The following is a 21,977-nucleotide window of genomic DNA, read 5'->3' as shown; positions in this document are numbered from 1 at the left end:
CAGCTCCGTCTGGCAGCACCTTATTGGCTGTCAGCGAAAGCACAGCTGTGCTGGAATTAATATGACATGTCCTGTGGTTTCAGCCATTAAAACTACCACAGTCTGGCAAGAAGATCAGCAATGTTAGTCGGCAAGTCTGGCATACCCAACGACTCAAAGTCACCTAATGTGACACTGGCTTAAACCAACTGCTAATAAGCGATGAGATTCATTAAGCAAGAAACACACACAAAAAAAATCACAGGTAACTTGGTCTTGTTTGCATGCTTGTATCTACCATAAAGTACATTATTAAACTAAATATGTAGGTGAGAATTAAAATAAACCATTAAGGACTGACCAGTAACAACCGGTCCACGTCAAAAATGTTTTGTTGCTGTCAGAAGAGAGAAAATGTCATTAGAGACCCCTGCACAGTAAGCGTGTTACAGTTTGGTGCGCCATTGTAGAATTTGACATTGAAGACTCGTACTTTTTTGAGGAGGGTGGAGCAACGGTCACCGTGACTTCAGAACGTTACATTGAAATTCTAGAGAACTTTTGTGGCCCCAGCTGGAAAAATGGATGAACTAGGAGCCTGATTTCAACAGAATGGAGCAGCAGCATATGGCACAGAAATCCATGCAAGTTTTACAGCAGATGTTTCCGTGAAGCTGACCTCCCTGTGTAGCGATGTCGGGTGGCCTTCCCGTTCGCCTGATCTCACTCTGTGTGATTTCTTCTCATGTCGAAGGTATATACACAGACTGACCTCAAAACACTGTAGCCCTTGAGGATGTCACTGGCCACAAAATCGCTATTCCCTTGAAATGCCCGAACGAGTCATGCGAGCGCTCCGAAATCCTCTCGAGGAGTGTATCGCTAATGATGACCACTGCCATAAAGACATCATTTTTAAAACACAGTCAGAAAAATCTGTTTTCTATACCCTTTCTTGTGTCATGATGAAATTTATTTGATCTTGTAGTGTTTTTGTAGAATAACCGTTTGAAATGTGGTACTTCTTTTTGGCTCACTCAGTATAACGAAAGTGACTAAAAAGTGGTTCTTTAGAGACAGAACTATAAATGAAACTCCATCATTTAGTGCACAGTACAAAACAAGAGAAAATTAATGAGTTTCGAGAATACATTTAGGAATCCTTTGGAATGATCTGCATGAATTACTCCTAAAAATGTAGTCTGATCTCAGCAAAGCCCCAATAATTGACCACCACAATCAGTGGTTGAAGGTGTGGAGGTGCCCTGCTTATCACCAAAACACACAAAGTTTATTTCCTGCCATAGTCAGCTCCTCTCCAAACAATCTGCTCATCCATCCATCCATTATCCAACCCGCTATATCCTAACTACAGGGTCACGGGGTCTGCTGGAGCCAATCCCAGCCAACACAGGGCACAAGGCAGGAAACAAACCCGGCAGGGCGCCAACCCACCGCAGGATCTGCTTATGTGAACCATAAAATACACATAGAGAACGGTAGAGATGGCATTTTGAAAGTCCTGGACGGTTCATCAATCCACAAACTGTTTACAAATGGGGAAATTCAGTACTAGGAATTGGTGCCCTGCAAAGATCACAGCAAGAGAACATCATGCGATGATGAAGGAGGTGAAAAAGATCAGTGGGGAAAATGTAAAGAACCCCCACACACACACAAACAGAAATCTTTTCAACTTGCCTCTGCTCATGTGCCCACTATAAGAAAACACTGAGCAAGGGTGGACACCGTGAAGGAAACCCACTGCTTTCTGAAAACCATTGCTGCACGCCTCAAGTTTGCAAAACGACCACCTGAATGTTCTAGAATGCTCTGTGGCTGGATGATAGAAAGGCTGAACTTTTGAAAGGTTTATACAATGCTTTGTTTGCAGTAGAGATAAAAGCATTGACACCAACATGATATCCAGTAATCTTGTTACTGTATCTCATGACTGGTCTGTCCACTGGTACTGTAAGTGCTGTGCAGAGTGGAGGCAGAAGCTCTGTATTTTTCCCAGTTGATTCTGGGGATTGTCAGGGGTGTGTTTTGCTCCTACTCTGTTCAATGCTTGTATGGACTGGGTGGTGGGAAGGGTCGTGGGGTCCAGTAGCTGTGGGGCATCTGTTGGTGAAGAAAGATTCACGGATCTTGACTTTGCTGACGATATTGTGATCTTGGAGTCAATGGAGGCTCTGATTGGGGCTCTCGAGACTGAGTGAGGAGTGCGAGGGTCCTAATAAAACCAAGATCCAGGCCTTTAATGACCTCTTGGGCACGGCCATCAGCATTGTGCCTGTCTGTGGAGAGAGTGTCGACCTCGCCGAGAGGTTTACTTACCTCAGCAGTGACATTCATGTCTCTGGTGACCTTCCTATGAAGTCAGTAGACAGATTTGGAGGCCATGGGGCTCATGAGGTCACTGGAAAGGGGTGTGTGGCGCTCCCGATATTTGTGCAAAAGGATTCCAAGTCTTTAGAGTCCTGGTGCTTCTTGTTTTAGTATATGGTTGTGAGACATGGACGCCTATCGCAGTGACCTGAGACGAAGACTGGACTCCTTTGGGTCCCACTGGTTTGACTTTGCGTTGCTCATGGAGTCCCAAATGAGGCATATCACCTGCATTGTGAGGGAGCGTCAGTTACGGTACTACGCCATGTGGCGCTTTCCCGAGGGAGATCCGCTCGTAAATCCTCATTGTTGGGGACCCGAGTGGCTGGACCAGGCCAAGGGGTCGCCACGTAACACCTGGCTGCGGCAGAAAGAGGGTCATTTCCGGAGGGTGGTACTGGACCGTGTGTCTGCCTGGGGGTTGTTAACTGGTATCCCAAGTTGTTTTGTCGTGTAGTGGGTGCAGCAACGTGCTGTACCAGTGCTTGCTCCCAACTTGACTTGACTTGCACACCAACACTGAGACCTTATCATGGTGGAGGGAAGATCATGATTTAGGGCTACTTTGCCTGGGAGCTTGCTGTCATAGAGGAACAATGAATTAAAGACATTAAAAATTATTGTTTTACAAGACAGTGTCAGGGTAGCTGTCAATTGCTGGAAATTATTTGTAGAACTTGGGTGATGAGGACAAAATCGACAACAAAATGGCTTAAACAGGAGGAAAATGTATGTTCAGGGTCCAGACCTCAGTCCAGTGGGAGATCTGCAGCCTGGAAGATGTTCATGCAAGAGAATCTCACCAATGTCAGTAAGCTCAAGCTGGTAAGGAGGGATGATCTAAAATTCAGGGGAAAGGGTGACACCTTCAGCCACCTCAGCTCCAGGGAAAGGACCCAACGCTAAGGAAACACATGCCCAGGATGGCAGCTGATGTATGTCATTAAAGCCTCTTCGCTTACCTCCAACCCGCCCCTGCCCCTGCCCCTGCTGTGTCACTTTCTCCAGTCGAGTCCGCTCAAGGAAAACCCTTATGAGTTCCTTTAAGCTCAAGTACTTGAGTTGATGCAATGGAGGCAAATAGGGAGTTGTCTGTCTTGCTGTGAATCTGAATGAAGCCGCTGTTGCTGAATGGAGGTTAGGTGCTGTTCCGGCAGCAGCTGAAGTTAAAGTTCTGGTGACGCTGTCCTTTCTAGCCCATCTATTGTGCAACTGTGTGCAGCCCAGACACATTCATGGTGAATGCCTGATCAGCGCTGCAGGAACCGTTTGGTGGAGGTTACTGCTGGGAAAAGAGGTTGGGTCCATATATCCATTTTCATTAACCCGCTTATTAAGGGCAGGGTGGCAGGGGCTTATTCCAGCAAGCATTGGACACACGGCAGGAACAACACACGGAAAAGGGCATCCGTCCAAAAGTAGGGAAACAGGCACAAACTTTACTTATCACGCATCTCTTTGGACTGGGGAAACCAGACAAGAGCTCCCGGTGGAAACCCAAACAGACATGAGTAGAACACATAAACCCCACTCTCCTTACGGCAAGGCAGAAGCGCTACCACTGCATCACCATGACACCCTAAAGGAGATTCAACCAGTTTCAAGTAGCTGGGCTTGCAGACTTGGCCAGCTGGGGCTGTGAACATTTAAGACCACCATTACTTGTGTTCTCATCACTTTTAGCAGATTGTGTGTATTGTGTGTGTTTGGTTGGTATTGTGACTCTGCTGAAGAACAGACCACATTTTTATGGCAAAATCTATGGAATGGCTTTGAGCAACAGACTATCAAATGAACATTTTGAGCCTGTTACAGAAGCATTGCAGAATAGATTTTTAAAAGAAAGAACCTCAGAAAGATAAAGGTGCACCTCAAAAAAAATTGGATTGAATGAATGAATGAATGAATGAATGCATAAAACTATAAGCCCTTAAAACTAACAATAATGAGCCCACACTGCATGGCACTTGGTGCCACTGTTCTGCTGCATATGGAACAGTCCTCTCAGATAAAGCAGCATTGGAATCATCAGATGGAAAGATTCTCTCATTTGATTGTACGGCCAGCACCGTCTCCAGGACTGTAAGTTTGTTTTGACTTCCTCTTTACAATTTGAATCTTTACCTTTGTCAACTGGCCACAGTTCATCAATTAATTAAAGGGCAGATATTGTTGGTCTACATTTACGTTTAATCAGTTGCTACCTTGTGCTTTGTATGTTTTAAAAATCTGCATTTATATGCATGCCAGTTTTGTATTTACAACAACAACAACAACATTTATTTCTATAGCACATTTTCATACAAACAGTAGCTCAAAGTGCTTTACATATTAAAGAACAGAAAAATGAAAGACACAATTATAAAACAAAATAAATCAACATTAATTAACATCGAATAAGAGTAAGGTTCAATGGCCAGGGAGACAGAAAAAACAAAAACTCAGACGGCTGGAGAAAAAATAAAATCTGTAGGGATTCCAGACCATGAGACTGCCCAGTCCCCTCTGGGCATTCTACCTAACATAAATGAAACAGTCCTCTTTGGATTTAGGATTCTCACGGAAGGACTTGATGATGATGATGGTCACGTAGACTTCTGCCTTTTAATCCGTCCATCATTGTTGGAGCATCATAATGCTTTGAGTAGGTGAAGGTGGCGCAGGCTGCCACCACAAAGAAACCGGAAAAAGAAACAGAAGAGAGTAGGGGTCAGTAGCGATTTTAGAGCCACCATGAGTAGTTATTATGAAGAATTGAACATACAGAGTATCAGGATTAAGTTAAAGTGAAGTTATGAGAAGGCCATGTTAAAGTAATGTGTTTTCAGCAGTGTTTTAAACTGCTCCACTGTATCAGCCTGGTGAATTCCTATTGGCAGGCTATTCCAGATTTTAGGTGCATAGCAGCAGAAGGCCGCCTCACCACTTCTTTTAAGTTTTGTTCTTGGAATTCTAAGGAGACACTCATTTGAAGATCTAAGGTTACGATTTGGAATATAACGTGTCAGACATTCCGATATATAAGATGGGGCAGATTATTTAAGGCTTTATAAACCATGCACAGAATTTTAAAGTCAATCCTGAATGACACAGGTAACCAGTGTAGTGACATCAAAACTGGAGAGATGTGTTCGGATTTTCTTTTCCCAGTTAGGATTCTAGCAGCTGCATTCTGCACTCGTTGCAAGTGATTGATGTCTTTTTTGGGTAGTCCTGAGAGGAGTGCGTTACAGTAATCTAGTCGACTGAAAACAAACGCGTGAACTAAGTTCTCAGCATCTTTCAGTGATATAAGAGGTCTAACTTTACTTATGTTTCTTAAGTGAAAAAATGCTGTCCTAGTGATCTGATTAATATGCGATTTAAAATTCAGATTACAGTCAACAATCACCCCTAAGCTTTTACCTCTGTCTTGACTTTTAATCCTAATGTATCCAGTTTATTTCTAATAGCCTCATTGTATCCATTATTGCTGATTTTAGTATTATTATATAATATAAGTATTATATAGTAGTATTTAGTAATTAGTATAATCTATTTATATTATGATTGAATATTTTTGCAGTCCTTTGCACCTTCCCCAGTGAAAAGGTGCTATACAGTTGTACCGCACTGCACTGTATTCTTAACCCCTACGTTTTGCCTAATTTGTTCCCTTTTTCTCAGTTTATAGAAATTTAAACAAACTGCTAAAAACTCATTATTTTAACATGGCTTTCTCATAGCTTCATTTTAGTTTAACCCTGATATTCTGTATATGCATTTAATTATCATTCTTTTGGTGGCTCTGAAATCCACACTAACCCCTACCCTCTGCTGTTTTTTCGTGTTCTGTGGTGGTGATCTGCGCCACCACCACCTGATCAGGTCACCGTGCTGTCCCTACATTGATGGATTGAAGGCCAGAGGTCCACATGACCCTCATCATCTAATTCTTCCACATGAAGCTTGAGAACCCTGAGGACTGATTGAGATCATTTACTGTATGCTAGCTAGAATGCCCAGTTGGGGTGCTGGGTGGTCTCGTGGCATCGGAACCCCTGCAGATTATTTTTTCTCCAGCCGTCTCGAGTTTTTTGTTTTTTCTGTCCTCCCTGGCCATCAGACCTTACTTTTATTCTATGTTAATAAGTATTGCCTACTTTTTATTTTTATAGATTTTTTTCTTTCTTTATCCTGTAAACTACATCATTTGTATGAAAATGTGCTATAGAAATAAATGTTGTTGCCGTTGTTTTGATTTAATTGGCTATATCATCATCATCCTGCGCTCAATATTCATATTCTACACCTCAAAATTAAGGTCAGATATTTCTCTTTCAGATTTTTCTACTTGAGTTGTACAGTTCTGCTATGGCACAATAAGCTGCAAAATTCTGTAATGTCAGTCAGTCAGTCAGTCAGTCAGTCATTATCCAATCCGCTATATCCCAACACAGGGTTACGGGGTCTGCTGGAGCCAATCCCAGCCAGCACAGGGCACAACGCAGGAACAAATCCTGGGCAGAGAGCCAGCCCACCACAGGGCACACACACCAAGCACACACCATGGACAATTTAGGATCGCCAGTGCACCTAACCTGCACGTCTTTGGACTGTGGGAGGAAACCGGAGCTCCCGGAGGAAACCGCACAGAGACAGGAGAACATGCAAACTCCACGCAGGGTGTACCGGAAGCGAACCCGGTCTCCTTACTGCCAGGCAATCCAGTAATGTTTTAACTAAAAAATACATGTTGAACATTATTTTTTCCATAGGTCATGGAAGAAGCTATCACACACTATAAAATGGGAAGTAAAGTTGTCAGGTACACCCAGAAAAAAAATGCTATGGAATATCTTCAAGTAATATCGTTAGTGTCATGCATGCACGAGAGGACAGCTGAAGGTCTGTAGTGACTGCAGTTCTCCCACCACTCCAGGGGATGGTGCTGTGCCACAAAGCCTTTTTACTTCCTCCCTCATCAGACCAGATGACTGATGGCCACACCACCTCTGACGTCACTTCTGGTGTCTGCCCAGCTGGACTAAACCTCTTCCTGCCGGAAAGACTGAAACCGGAAGCTCTGCCATTCAGTCCTGAACTCACATCTGGAAATGTCTGCACAATTATTGTGCACATTTCTTTGTTTTACAACTCAGTTACGGTGACCAGATTGGTGACCCCAACCCTTTATCTTGACACCTCTTTTTATTTTATACTTGTTTTGCTGTTTAAGAAGCAGTCAAAAAGAAAAAAAAGGACTCTTTGTTTTCCACTTTTACTGTTTTAAGTATCCATTGCATACACATCCATTTACTGAAGACCCATAACCCATGGATCTATTTAAAGGGCTGGAAAATATATGGTTGGTAAAGAAATGATACTGTGGATCCCTAATAGTCCCAAGATTTAAAAACTACACAAAAAAAGGAAATTTAGTAAGTAGAGAGCATCAAAAGTGGAATTTGAAGTAATCTCAAAATGTTGAAACACGTCGTTACTGAGTAGATAATAGTCTGTGCATCAAATTGTTTGCTGGACACTCAAGAACACCAAACTGGGGCAGATATCGCTGCGATACAACAAGTCGGCCAACTTTCAGGGAAAAAAGAAATTCGGTATTGAGTAAGCAATATGGCATTTTAATGACAAGACACTGTCCTTTGTAACAATGAAGAAACAGTTGATTTTATGCAGTTTTTTTGTTTTTGTTTAACTTGCAGTATTGTTTGGTCTCGCTGGTGGGTCCAAAACAATGGGGCTGAGCTTAAAGGGTTAATTTTGCCTCTGTAATAAGAAACATTTGCCATAAACCTTCCTAAAAAAGCAAAAGTCGGCTGACTCATGGATCCATTTGTAGTTGTCAGCAGATCATTCGAGATGGTCCAGCTGCAGACCTCCGCAGCTCTGTGAATCATGAGCTCCACTGGAGAGCCAATTGGATTGTCACCTGATTTACTCACCTTGAGACAGATAAGCCTCCCCAACTCTAATCTTGACCATACTGTCATCACTAACGTGTAATGTAAGGTGACTACCTCCTCAGTGGAGCAGAGCTCTGGAGGTCTGCAGCTTGTATCATTCACCAACAGAACCTCGGCATCACTTGGCATCAGAGACAGCAATTCAACTGAAAGTTGTACTTTTACTGATCCCTTCGGGCATAGACAGACCATTCTTGTGCTCCAGCAGACCTCATTTTCCTTTTTTGTTCTTACTCTACCTTTGTGATTTGAGCCTGTGACGCAGCGCAAAAAACGTTGCCAGCCGCAAGAAGAGGAAGATGAGGACTAATGCAATGATGTCTAGGTACAATTCAGCATCTTCCATGTCCAGCCCTTTCAGAATTGTCTCAGGCTTCTCTCGTAGGCAGGGGTCCATAGCACAATCCAAGTTAGGCCGCCCATCCCATAGACGGACACTATGGCTCCTTCAAAGCTGTACCTGGGAGAGCAAACAGAATCAGAGGCTATCCTTTGACTCTTAAGATCACTGCCACTAAATGCTCCGCACTCCACTCACCTCATGTAGGACACATACGTAGCCCACCGCAGGTATACAGGGATTGTGTTATAAGAGACAAAGAAGCCGCTGAAGATGGACGCTTCAATGGCTATGCTAGGAGCTATAATGGCGACCTGGGAGAAAGAAGAAAGACCATCGAATGTCAGCTGAGCTTACTGCCTCCACTAACACATCTCTCCAGATTTAAGAGTTGAGTGAGTGACACAAAGGTTTGAAGTGTGCCACTGTGATCTGTGACATTTATCCCTTACACGTTATTTTACAGTGTTTATCACAGAGAGTTGTGGCCCTAGATAAATACAAGCTGAAACTGAACAAATCGGCTGACAGGGAAATCCATTTCTGCCATGTAAGCAACCTGACAGGGTGATGGGAAAAGATGAGTGGGGACAACTTAAACAGGCTATATGTTCTCCCTGTTTGGTGATGGTCAATAGATATGGAAAGGGGTCACTGTCTACTATTTAAGGTGTCCCTGGGAATGAATCTTATCTTTGCCAAATGCATGTTCTTATTTTGTAATCTAAAAATAGTATAAAGCTTGGGCAACTTCACTGAACAGATGGCAAACATCACTCCTGCCCTTTACTGAGGAAAGATGCCTCCTGCACCCTCTCTTGAAGTGGCCAGATTCGACTGCAGGGACCCAACAACTGTCTCACGCATTCACCAGTAGCTCTCCTTCGAAAATTGTATTAGTGTGAGTGTACGGCCAATATTAAAAAGAAGCTACAGTAAGTGCGTTTTTACTTTAGTGTTATTTTTTCTTTCCTCATCTTGAAATCACCACTGTACCACTTGGGAAGGGTATAATATTTTACAGTGGAACCTCGGATTGCAAGTATAATTCATTCCGAAAGCGTGCTTGTAATCCAAGCACCCATATATCAAAGCAAATTTCCCCATAACAAATAATGGAAACTTCGTTCTACAACCCAAAACTATTCCTTTAAAATGATTAATACAAAATATAAAGTAGAAATACATAAAACAAATTAACCTGCACTTTACCTTTGAAAAGAAGCATGGCTGGTGTGAGGGAGACGAGAGAGAGAAGGGTTATTTTGTACAACAACTTTCACTCTAACTAACGGAATCCCCGCTATCTGTTGACTCACTGGAATCTTTTTTTGCGACTTTAACAAGGAAATCTTTCCAATGACAGTTGCTTTTGCCTGAAGAGTCACTACACTTGGACACAAAATAAAAAAAAATGCTTTATGCACTGTAAGGTTTCTAAACTCTTTCGTGATTCCACCCAATGGGACGGCATGCGGAAGAGCATCCTGAAGCAACCGCGGGCTCCTAGCGCTGTAGCAGTTCACCGTAAAGTGAATCCGAAAGATTGCGGGCATGCAATAAGCGTCTGCTGTTGATGGGTGATACAAGGAACGTTATAAATGCAGGGCACAATATTACTTGCCCACTAACCTGACCTCGACCCTGCCCAACTGTTGTGTCTGTGTATAAGAGAGTGACAGATCCCGCTACAATAAATAACGCGTTGTTCCTGTTTCTAACTGAATAAAGCTGGTGTTACTAAAGTACTGAGACTCAGCTTCGTGTTTTTGGGGTGCAAGACAGGGACTCACATGTTACAGCACACACACACACGTAGTCACAATGCTATAGTAAACAGTATACACTCGTATGGATGTTGACTATATGAGTGAGGCACGCTGAGAAAGGGAGACAATTACCCACAATCCATGCGAGAGAGAAAAGAACATAGACATAGAATTACTAGACACCGCATGACCAGCAGTATTGTACATCAATGTTACCGCCATATTGCAGTGGCACTGCTGTGGAGTGACGTAATGGATAAAGATGCCTCACACATGTGCTGCTTGGGATTGTACAAACCGCTGTACGCTCCACACCAGATCCCGGGGATTACATTTAATAGGTAAGGCTGAACAATTGTTTTGGTTATATTTGGCCATTAGAAAATCCGTTTTATAATCTTAGCTTTAGCTAAGGCAGGCTAAGCTAGCAAAGCTATGCATTCATGTGCTCAAGTGAGCCTCAAACAACGTTTTGGCTAAACGTATTTAGTCACTAACTATGTAGATTGTTGTTAGCTGTTAACATTTCTCAAACTTTGAAGGTTTCCCAAAGAAATCCACCTCAGGAAGCAGTAGGAGGTTAGGTAGCCCTTAGGCGGGATTTTGAGAAAGCTGTCCTGTGATGTGTACTGTGCTAGTTTGGTAACAGATGCTGTACGGCGTCATATGATCAAAGCTACCACTCTCACATTAAAAACAAAGGAGGTTTGATGATTCCTTCTGAGGGTCCAGTCAAGGTGGTCAAAGTAGCCGGAGTGTGTTATCCGACAGTCGACATTAAGGCAAGCTGTCAGTGTATCTTTGATCAATCAGTTTGGTTCAGAGGAGCAAATTGAGGAAACACAGTTTGAAATTGACAACCATCATTTTATGCCCATGTCTTTAGTTTTGTCTGTCTTCCACAAACTAAGGCTGCAATATATTGCCAGACTAAATACTCTCAAATTACAGAGTGGCAACACACGGAAAATGCTATGGAAGACAGTTCTATGTCATGGATTTTAGATCCAATCCTGTATATATTTAAGTAACCACATTGTGTGTGTGTGTGTGTGTGTGTTTGAGAGAGAGAGATTGAGAGAGCAATGAGTGAAATGTTTTCAGAAATTATTAAGCCAATTTGTATACAATAAAATTCTTTATTTTTGTCATTGAGTGGATCATTTCACTGTTAAAGGAAGACCAGACTGCCAGTTGCAGTCTTACTATTCTGACTTCAGACATTGGTCAAGTTTTCATCTCAATAATTGCCATTATTAGTGTATAAATGGATATAAATAATCGCATTTAAACGATTCATCAAAATCTGTTGTGTGTAAATGATACTGTTTTAAATGTTATTGTTTTTCATCAGAAAACCCGGTTTCCACATCTACTTGTATTAACTTAAGTTGCACTTTGCCACTTGCAATATGGCGAGCAGCTGGCGATCGTGTCGACTGGGCAACACAGTGAATGCTGCGTCTATCTATATATGTCTATGAAAAGAACCATCAGCTCAGTTGTGATCACGTGATGCTCGGCAGACAAAGCGTAGACAGAGTACTCGTATTGCAAGATCTCGCTTGTTAATCAAGTTAAAATTGAAGCTCATCTTGCAAAACACTCACAGACCAAGTTACTTCGCAATCCAAGGTTTTACTGTATTTGCTGGATGCTTTACAAAGAAAAAATCCACCAGCTCCAGTAAAACCTTGGTTGTAATAAAACACTTGATAAGTGATATGATTAAGGGAACTTTCCAGCAGCACTCAAGGACACAACACCGAGGAAATAAAGTTTAAAATGTATCAGTTTCAGGAATGTGTCTCTGATTACAGCACAATAGACAGAAAACACGTATTATGGTTTGTTCTTGTTTTGTGCAAGAAAAATGGAGAAAAATCAAAATGAAGTTTCGATTGCTCACTAAGTTTGGTGTGTAAATTGAACTAATAATAAAAATAATGGGTTGGATGTGTTCACCAGCAAGGCAATGAGTGTCAAGTCAGTCAGAGGAAACATGCCAAAGAGGCACAGTAGACTAATTAGGCAGCCATAACAGTGGATGTCTTGGGAGGAGAGAACGCCATCCCATGGAGCACATTGAGCCATTGATCACAATAATCTCCTTTCAAATATTTTGAAGCTTACCTTGCATTCTTGAAAAATTCATTGCCTTTGCCTAACATTGTCACAGCAATTGAGAGAAAACTTGGCTATAATTGTTAAAATTTTAAGAGGGAAACCAATGGAAGGCAGAACGCTTTGTGGTCTGCTGTATGAGTCTGAATTTCCCTTGGGATTCATAAGGATTATCAAATCTAATCAGATTTTGGTACGGTGAGGTTGGTAGCCACATTTCTGTAAAGCTTACATGAAAAGGCACATACCAGCACAGACTTGCACATGGCTCCAATGAGCTGACCCAGTGACTGGGCCATGAGTGCTGTGAGGGTTAACATAATAGTGAAGAGCAAGAAGCGTGAGGCCTCGGGGGGCTGGCAGGTCATCCAGTAGACGATGCTGCAGTAGATGATTGGGCAGATGATCTATGAAAAACAAAACATCATGAATTACCTTCAGAACACAGGATACGGTCTGCTCATGGGGATATTCTACTGGGTAGCAGCTCACCTGGAAGGGAATGTCTGCCATGGTCTTGGCTAAGTAGTAGGCCTTGAGGCTGTACCAGTAGTTAAGGTGCTCTCTCATGAAAACAGACATCTCAAGAGGAACTGAGAAAGCAAGGCAAAGATCAGCCACTTGTGTTTCTGCATTATCGGGGCCTTCTCCCGCTTCATATGATTTTCTTACATGTGAGGACTGTAGGGGCTTGTGCAGTAAACACGATGGAAAGCACAGAGGGGAAGATGAAGCCCAGATTATAAGAGACCTTCTGTGCATTATTTCCAATGTTTAGGTACACCAATCCAAACAGGAGGCCAATCACAATGTGAAACACAAACCTCACAAGAGTCAGCATCTGGGCAAGAGACAGAAATAAGACCACGTCAGAAATCAAACTAAAGAGAGCCGATGTGTAGAAGAGCTAAAAAGACAAAAAATAAATTAAGAGTTTGAAAAAGGGGTGACTCTGCAAAAATAAGGAAGAAGAATGGATAAGGGAGTTGTCAAATGGACTGGACTGAGACAGAGGGACAAAACGAGCCCTGTTTATACTTTCTGTGCCGCCTGAAGCCAGCGTACAGACCACAATGTAAAGCGCATGCTTCTTCACTGACCAAAATGCATTTACACTTGTGGTGGCTCATTCGATCAGCATGTCGATATTTTCCTAATCAGTAGGTGACAGTGTTTAATCAATTTCATAGCAGAGAAGCTGAAACTCTGCTGACAGAAGGAGAACTGTGCCCGTGTCAGACACATTAACATAATGCAGGGTGTTAATAATATTCTTGTTGGGTGGAGTGACGTACCTGATGAAAAGATGCACTACAAATATTTTTGTGTGTCGTTCTTACACTTTCATGACCTCTTGTGTTATATTTATCCCTCCCTTCATGATTGTGGCTCCTACCTATCCAGCCAGTCCTCGAATTTATCATTTTGGATACACAGTGCTGTTTCCACATTTGCGGCAGGGACGGCAGGCTGGGATTGCTACCGGTCCACTGCCTGGCCAGGAGGCCAGGGAAGGAAAAAGCAGGAAGAAAGGAAGGATGTTCCTGCCAGATATCTACTTATGCTGACATCCCTGCCAGGACAGTTTCAATATAATGGTAGAATTGGGGAGTTCATTTGTTTGGACTATTTGTTACCCTGATATACTAGATGGCAGCGTCCCAGGGATAGGATTCTCACACGTACACCTACAGGGCATGCTGGGACCTGTAGTCCAGGGCAGCCCTGCTGGATTCTATGGGGACTGCCAGTGATAGCTGCAGGGATACACAACCCTACTTTCAGGGACTTACTTTTGACCCATAAGCATTTCCAGTGGATTATGCCCTAGCACCATAAGTGCTCCCAGGTCATAGATAAAAGGTGCAGCTCAACCTCATCTGGGTGAATTGGGAGTCGGGAGTGGAGGACGGACAAAGAATATCTGGGAGGTGTGGAGCAGGAAAATAGACAACAGAAAAAGAATATTGTGCTTGTGCATACATTCGAAGCCTGCTGTAGTTAGTTATTAATAAAATAAATTATTATTTGAACCTGGACCTTGTGTCTGTGGAATTATTTATGGAGTTTGGGGGCTTCAATGCCCCTAGTACACAGCGTGTAGTTAAGACTCCTAGTTTATACTTAACTTGTCTTCTAAACCCAGTTCAGCCAATGAAATGCCTCCAGAATACATCTACTGAACTTTGTTGCCACATTTTGTAAACACAAAATAAATGCCATTAGAAGTAGCATAATAGATGCGTCCAAAATGAATTCTGTTGAACCTTCAGCGTGCCCTTTTGTAGAGAATTAAATTCATTCCCTGAACTCCGTAGATTAATTTCTCAACTTAAACCTTCCACTTGTGTCACTGAACCAATCCCAACAGGATATCAGACATGCTCATTGATAGTGTAGTTGACATAGTGAACTCATCATTAGGTAATGGGGTCTTCGATATTGGCTAAAAACAGAAGTAGTAAAACTCCTGCTCAAGAAAAAAAGAAAATCTTGACTTCTCTGTGTTTGACAAATTTGGGGCGATTTCTAGCCTGTCTTTTGAAGTAAGACTCTAGGAAAAGTAGTTTTCAGTGGTTAAATGACTATTTAAATAAACATTGTATTCTCGATAAGCAGGTTCAGTCAGGTTTTAGAACAAATCACAGTACAGAAACTGCACTGGTTAAAGTAGAAAATGACTTGCGGTAAATGCCACGTATCTGTGCAGCATTTGACATGACAGACCTTGGTATTCTTATAATTCATCTTGGCCAATGAGGGGCTCTCCTCTGGTGTCTTAAATTGGTTTCAGTCTGATTTCACGGGTAGAAAATTCTCTGTTAGTTGTGATAAGTGTAGTTCAGAGATCCATGATATTGTTTAGGGTGTACCACAAGGATCTATTCTGGGCCCGCTTTTATTTTCATCCTCCATGTTCCCATCAGGCCAGATTATCTCAGAACACAAGTTGAACTACCCCATGTATGCAGTTGACATGTAGCTTTACTTATCTGTAACATCTGACTCAATGCCAGTCTTTCATTTCAGAATGGATAAGTAGTAATTTCCTGAAGCTAAATAAGAAAATAACTGAAATCTGAGTCATTAATAAAAATGGAAACAAGTGAGGCGTAAGAAATAAATTTGACCCCTTAGCATTAAAAATCAAGGTGGAGATAAAGAATTTATGTGTAATCATGGACTCAGATGTAAACTTTAACTTGCATATGTTCTGGGGTAGAAAATCTGTAAATGTTGCTCTATATTGTCATTATATTTTGTTCAGGACAAAGCAACAGATTAACTTAAAACAGGTCACTAGCATGGACAGTTAACTCCAAAGGCAATCTGTTTTCCTGAATCACAGTACTATTTGTTTGATCTGAGCAGGAATTCAGGAGACCCTCAAGCTGTATCGATGATTTTATTACCTGAGAAGGAAGGGCACCAGGACTAAATTTGGTTTACAGCTTGGGAAAGGAAGACATGCTATAGTTCAAACTGTATCTGATTACTTTACAACCTGCAAACAGAAGGAGATGCCGTTGGACTAGAAATTGTCAATCCAGTTTACAGCTTGAGATAGGAGACTGGTAAAACATCAAAAACTTTATGGCTTGGGAAAACTGACATATTTAAATAGATTGAAGAGTCCGAATGAATGCATTCATCATATTGACAGCCAGCAAATTGGGTATGTAATAATCACGTGTTGGCGAAACCCATATGGGAATTTTATTATAAACTACCAAAATACCAGCTTCACAGCGCAAAGTACTGCCTTAAAATTTTTATTAAGAAGAAAAGTAAACCTTTTTAAACTGAGGGAAAATATACCAGTAATTATTTGTTAAGGATCTCTTTGTATGTCACATTGTCAGTTCGGCCCTCCGGTTGTAATATGACCAAGCTGTGCACTGAGCTTACTCTTGAGTATGCAACGTACAGTTGGCCATGTGAAATGCAATCTTTCTTCAAATCTCACAGCTTGGATTGCTGCTGTCATAATCGGTTTGAGTTTCATGGTTTATTTCAATTACGACAGTATTTGCTGAACTTGTTGTGTTGAAGTGACATTCGGCATCTGTCAAGCATTGTAAGCATACAACTGGTTTCATCAACAACTTTGCATCCAGCTTTTGAGAGTTTAAACATTCATAAACATCAAAGTGTTCACTACTGAAATCGTCACCTGTGAATCTAAGATGTTTAAGAGGCATTGGTGGTTGTCGAAAGGTGTAAAATATTTGGCCATTTCGGTACACTTGAAAGCGACAACCGAACAATTCAGTGGCAGCCATCAACTCACATGCAGAACCATAGGTGAAGGGCTTAAGCATTTCACTCTTCTAGTGCTCCTGTGTAGTCTAATTATCTCCTGTACCGTCATCAGTCCACACCTTGAACCTGTCCCAGTCATTCAATACATAAGACACAATGTTCCTCCGGCTATCAAGAGTGAGCCTGATATGGCCGTACAATATGTAACACAGAGAATGGAAAAGGCAGGCGCCATCTCCGGGCATGGAAACCACTCGGTAAGTGACAGTTCTTTGATCGATGGTGATCATCTCGATAGACAAGTTAATGGGGGTATGGTTGGAGCGATAAAGGAAATGGGTACCTGAACAATGTAAACTAAGTCTAAAATACCTACACAATAACTATAATCGTAATAAACGAACAATAAAACAGCGGAGAAGCCGTGGATTAAATAAAAAGGCTGCGTTATCAGCAGGAAGACGTGAATACCGTGGCGATGCAAGGAAGGGAATGAAGAGACCGGAGCGACAGACAACCTTATATAGGCAGACAGCCAACAACGTGGGAGGTGTGGGGATGGGGACCCAACGCCACCTCACACGGCAACAAGCTGCAGGCTATGGACGTATATATGTACATAAGTAGGATTCAGTTAGCGTTGGGAACCTGCGTACCAAATTTTTGAAGATGAGCCCATAGGTAACAAAGACCGTTGGAAAGTTCAATATGGCAGCTGACATTGCCATCATACCACTGAAATAAGTACGTACATTGGTTTCGGTTAGCGGGGAAGCCGCCTAACAAATTTTGTGAAGATGGGGCCATAAATAAGAAAGTTTAACATGGCGGACGTTGTCGACCGTTATGACCGTTATCGTCGAATTTCTAAATGAAACCTGCTTAACTTTTGTAAGTAAGTTGTAAGGAATGAGCCTGTCTTCTACCTACACAGGAAGTTGGAGAATTAGTGATGAGTGAGTGAGTGAGGGCAACAAAGGCCGTTGGAAAGTTCAATATGGCGGCCGACAGTGGCATCATACCACCAAAATAAGTATGCATACATCGGTTTTGGTTAAGCGCAGGGAAGCCACCTACCAAATTTCGTGAAGATGGGGCCATAAATAAGAAAGTTTAACATGGCAGACGTTGTCGCTGGCGGACATTGTAGACCGTTATGACCATTATGTGTATAATTTCGAAATGAAACCTGCTTAACTTCTGTAAGTAAGCTGTAAGGAATGAGCCTGTCAAATTTCAGCCTTTTACCTACACGGGAAGTTGGAGAATTAGTGATGAGTGAGTGAGTGAGTCAGTCAGTCAGTGAGGGCTTTGCCTTTTATTAGTATAGATGTGCTTCATCTGCAGAGTGACAGAAGAAGAGGACAAAGCAACGTCAGAAAAGGGTGTCAGCAACGTGCGGTCATGTTCATCTAATCATCGGCAATGCATTTCATGAACAACGGCGAGTGCCAGATCACAAGCTGCCTGGGACATTTATCCTTGTCATCTTTACTTTTCATAAGCTTTTTCTAAAGACTAAATATATCCAGACTTTGCCATCCATAATTTCTTTAATGCTTTTCTCTACTGGTCTTATTGCTCTTTAATAAATACCATGTTGCTTTTAACTTTCTATACTTTGTCTTCATATTAAGGTAAATAAGGTAATTTTTATTAAGGGCACTTGGGGCAGTCAGAAGTTTGCCATACGCTCTGATCTGCAAGGTTTATTAAGACTGAGGATGAGAGTTCCACCCAATAGTAGGGTACGGGATGTCAAGTAAGGCATTCTGGTTGATAAATTGCCTATAGCCAATGACATTAAGCCTTTGTATGTTTAAATGTATTCCTAGAGACTGAAGTAATATTAAGGAGTGAGATATATTTTAAACATCGTATGTTGTTCATACCAATAATAAGTCTCTCGAAGTGCTAGGAGAATACAAAGTTGTGTTATTCATAGGGCACTTGTGTGGTTTAAAGTGCTAGAAATGAACTAGCTGTGTGTGCGTCATTCATGCGGCACTGTTGAGTTTCTGTGTGTATGCGAATATAGCTATGTATGTGTGTGTTAATCTTAAATTGCAACAGTAGGCCAACCCAGTAATGAGCCTGATGAGTACACTTACCCCTAGGTAAAGGGTAAGTTGAGGGAAATATCACAATAACACAGCATATTAACCAGATTACTAGGACTGCATTTTTCCATTTAAGTAACATTGCAAACATTAGACTCCCTACAACACTGAAAGATGCTGCGAAATTGACTCTGATAAGAAAAGGTCAACTAGACCAAAAGGCCCACAACAGGATCAGAAGACAGGTCTGTTAAAGTCAACAGATGGCTTCATAGGCACCTCACAGGACCGTTTCTTCAATCACAGCTTTACAACGGTGCTGTGCCCATATCACAAACTGTTCATTAGTCTGATGCTTTAATTTCAGAGGACATCAAGACTGAGAATGGTGCCCAGAACAGACAGACCTCATTCTCTTAGGCTGAAATTTTGCAATGGCTGTCTTATTGCCTGTCAACTAGTCAGACCTGCAGCTTGATATCTTTTCTTCACAGTTGAAGGTACCACTTGCTTACTTCAACCACTGTCTGGTAAGGCACCAATCATGCAAGTTGTTGACTCTCACAAATGTGTCTTCTGATTCGGTTTTGGCTTAGGGTCTCCCAGACCTGCTTCTATCAGGGTCTCCTTCAGTTTCCAAGTTCCTTATGATGGGGCAAGAAACTGTATTCACTGACACCTTGGCTTTCTTTGCAATTTCTCTAAAAAGAAATTCCTACACGTTTTAAGAGTTAAAATGGTTATAATGGGCAGAAGAAAGAGTATGGGAAAAAGCTGGCAGTCAGAAAATGTAATTTAGACAGACAGACATGAAGAGGATAAGAGAAACGTTAGGGACATCCAATATGGGTGTCTTACGGATCTCTGTAGTCAGAGATGAAGGACCTCTTGAATAGGATACAGAACTGGGTGAGGGTGCTGGCAACATACATATTATTCCCCATGGGGTCCAAGTCCTGCTGTGACACAACCAGAAAGACAATTAGCATCACTTCACAGTGCTTGGACCATAACGAGCCTATAACTTAGAGTTTACATGCTTACTGTGGGGATGCTCTCAATCAGACATTGTCTGGGATGGGGAGACGGACTCTTTTCTGCTGCTAATGCTTTTCTGCTGCTCTGTGGTGCTCATGCCATTCTTCACAGCATTGACAAGGGTAGGGGTCATATCACCATATATTCCTGATGCCACTTTAATAACTAGAAGACATAACGGAAACAGAAAAAGAAGACATTGAGAATATTAAATAGAACGTCTCAGTGATCTGACTGGCAAGTTAGACATAGCTGTGCCAATCCGGGTCTCGCAAGATACCTACTGAAGTCAGCCGGGTTGTGGTGTGCAGGGCAGTGCAGACCAAGCTCACGAGGAATGTGGGGAGGTAGGTATGCAGTGCCATTGTAGATACACTGGCCTTGACATAGGATGTATACCTGCAGAAAGACATAAATTGAGGAAACTTCAGACTGTAAGGGTAGCTGTGTTCAGGAGCAGAACAAACGTGCCCTGTGGCCGAGAGTCAAATGCAGCATACAGAATGGCCTCTGGGGGCAGCAGAGAGACCCACCTTGTCAAACATCTCAAAGAGTTTGGCGCTGGGTTGGTGAATGGTACAGATGATCGTGCGGCCACCTTGCGCCAAAGACTTCAAGAGGGAAACCACTTGGAAACAACAATTACTATCAAGACCACTGGAGGGATAATGGGAGAAGGGATAACATGTTACACCAAGGTGTTGAGGAGGCGACAAAAGTGAACGCTTCCAAATCAGCAAATACCTCGTTGGCTCATCCAAAAACATAACTGGGGGGTTCCTTATGTACTCCATTGCAACTGCAAGACGCTTCCTCTGTCCCCCAGAAAGGTACAAGGTGCGAGTGTGCGTGCACTCCATTAGATCGAGGGTGATAAGGATCTCATTCACCTGCAGGCAAGCGGAAACAACAAAAGCACAATCATCTGGAGTGAAACATTGAAGTCCAATTCAGAGAAATGGGAATGTTTGTGTGTTTCTCTACAGTTTGATGAGGTCTGTTCTAATTATGGGTTTGTATGCACAAAATTGGGAGTGCGCTCCGCCGACTTTGTCATATAGGAGATAGATGAAGAGGTCATCATAAGCACTTCCAGTCGTGCAATATTTCTCAAATATCATATCTCTTTGTTTCTCATCATAACTAATTTATAGCATCAATATACATTTATCTCTATTTATAATCAAACTTTATATTTAAAATGATATTTTCACACTTAGGGAGGTCGGAAATGGTGGTGGAATTTTCATTAATTGTATATGCATTACCTCGATTATATGGAAAGTAAAAAGAGTTATAGTCACCAAAAAACATAGAAAAAGTGTTATATAAGTATTATATAAGATTTGTTGAAATAAATTGCTATAGGTCAACTGCATTTAGCATCATTTAATTATAATAATGATGGCTGAAATAAAAATAAAATATATATCATAAAATTAAATGTATTACCAGGAACACGACGGGGACGTAGCAGCTTATTGTTCTCATTTCATATTTATATTTACATGGTATGTTCAATGATTACACATTATTGTTAAACTAATGATGTATAAATTAAAATAAAATTAATAATAGTTATACAGGAAGTGCAGAATTATTAGGCAAGTGAGTATTTTGACCATATCATCATTTTTAATGCGTATATTCCAACTCCAAGCTGTATTAACTTGAATGCTTATTGGATTTAAGCACGTCAGGTGATGTGTATTTGTGTAATGAGGGAGGGTGTGGCCTAAGGAGATCAACACCCTATATCAAGGTGTGCAGAATTATTAGGCAGCTAGTTTTCCTCAGGCAAAATGGGCCAAAAAGAGATTTAACTGACTCTGAAAAGTCAAAAATTGTAAAAGTCTTTCAGAGGGATGCAGCACTTTTGGAATTGCTAAGATATTGGTGTGTGATCACAGAACCATCAAACATTTTGTTGCAAATAGTCAACAGGGTCGCAAGAAACGTGTTGAGAACAAAAGACGCAAATTAGCTGCCAAAGATTTGAGAAGAATCAAACGTGAAGCTACCAGGAACCCATTATCCTCCAGTACTT

General features: G+C 41.8%; 1 protein-coding gene across 1 annotated transcript; it reads right to left on the bottom strand.

Moving 5' to 3' along the window:
* Nucleotides 1–8,556: 8,556 nt before the first annotated feature.
* LOC120520977 (ATP-binding cassette sub-family G member 4-like) lies at nt 8,557–20,820 on the bottom strand (the record flags this gene model as incomplete). The annotated part of the gene is given in 12 exon segments (XM_039742912.1): nt 8,557–8,756; nt 8,759–8,796; nt 8,875–8,977; nt 12,802–12,976; nt 13,062–13,162; nt 13,242–13,414; nt 19,754–19,893; nt 19,937–19,946; nt 19,984–20,095; nt 20,215–20,329; nt 20,464–20,587; nt 20,675–20,820. Coding segments are annotated over 12 exon segments (1,422 nt in total), but the record flags the coding sequence as incomplete, so codon positions are not given.
* Between the last annotated feature and the right edge of the window lie 1,157 nt (nt 20,821–21,977).

Source organism: Polypterus senegalus, unplaced genomic scaffold (genome assembly GCF_016835505.1).
Source record: "Polypterus senegalus isolate Bchr_013 unplaced genomic scaffold, ASM1683550v1 scaffold_4669, whole genome shotgun sequence".
NCBI classification, from domain to species: Eukaryota; Metazoa; Chordata; class Cladistia; order Polypteriformes; family Polypteridae; genus Polypterus; species Polypterus senegalus.
Note: the sequence above shows the minus strand (reverse complement) of the source record. Positions and strands in the feature narration are given on the sequence as shown.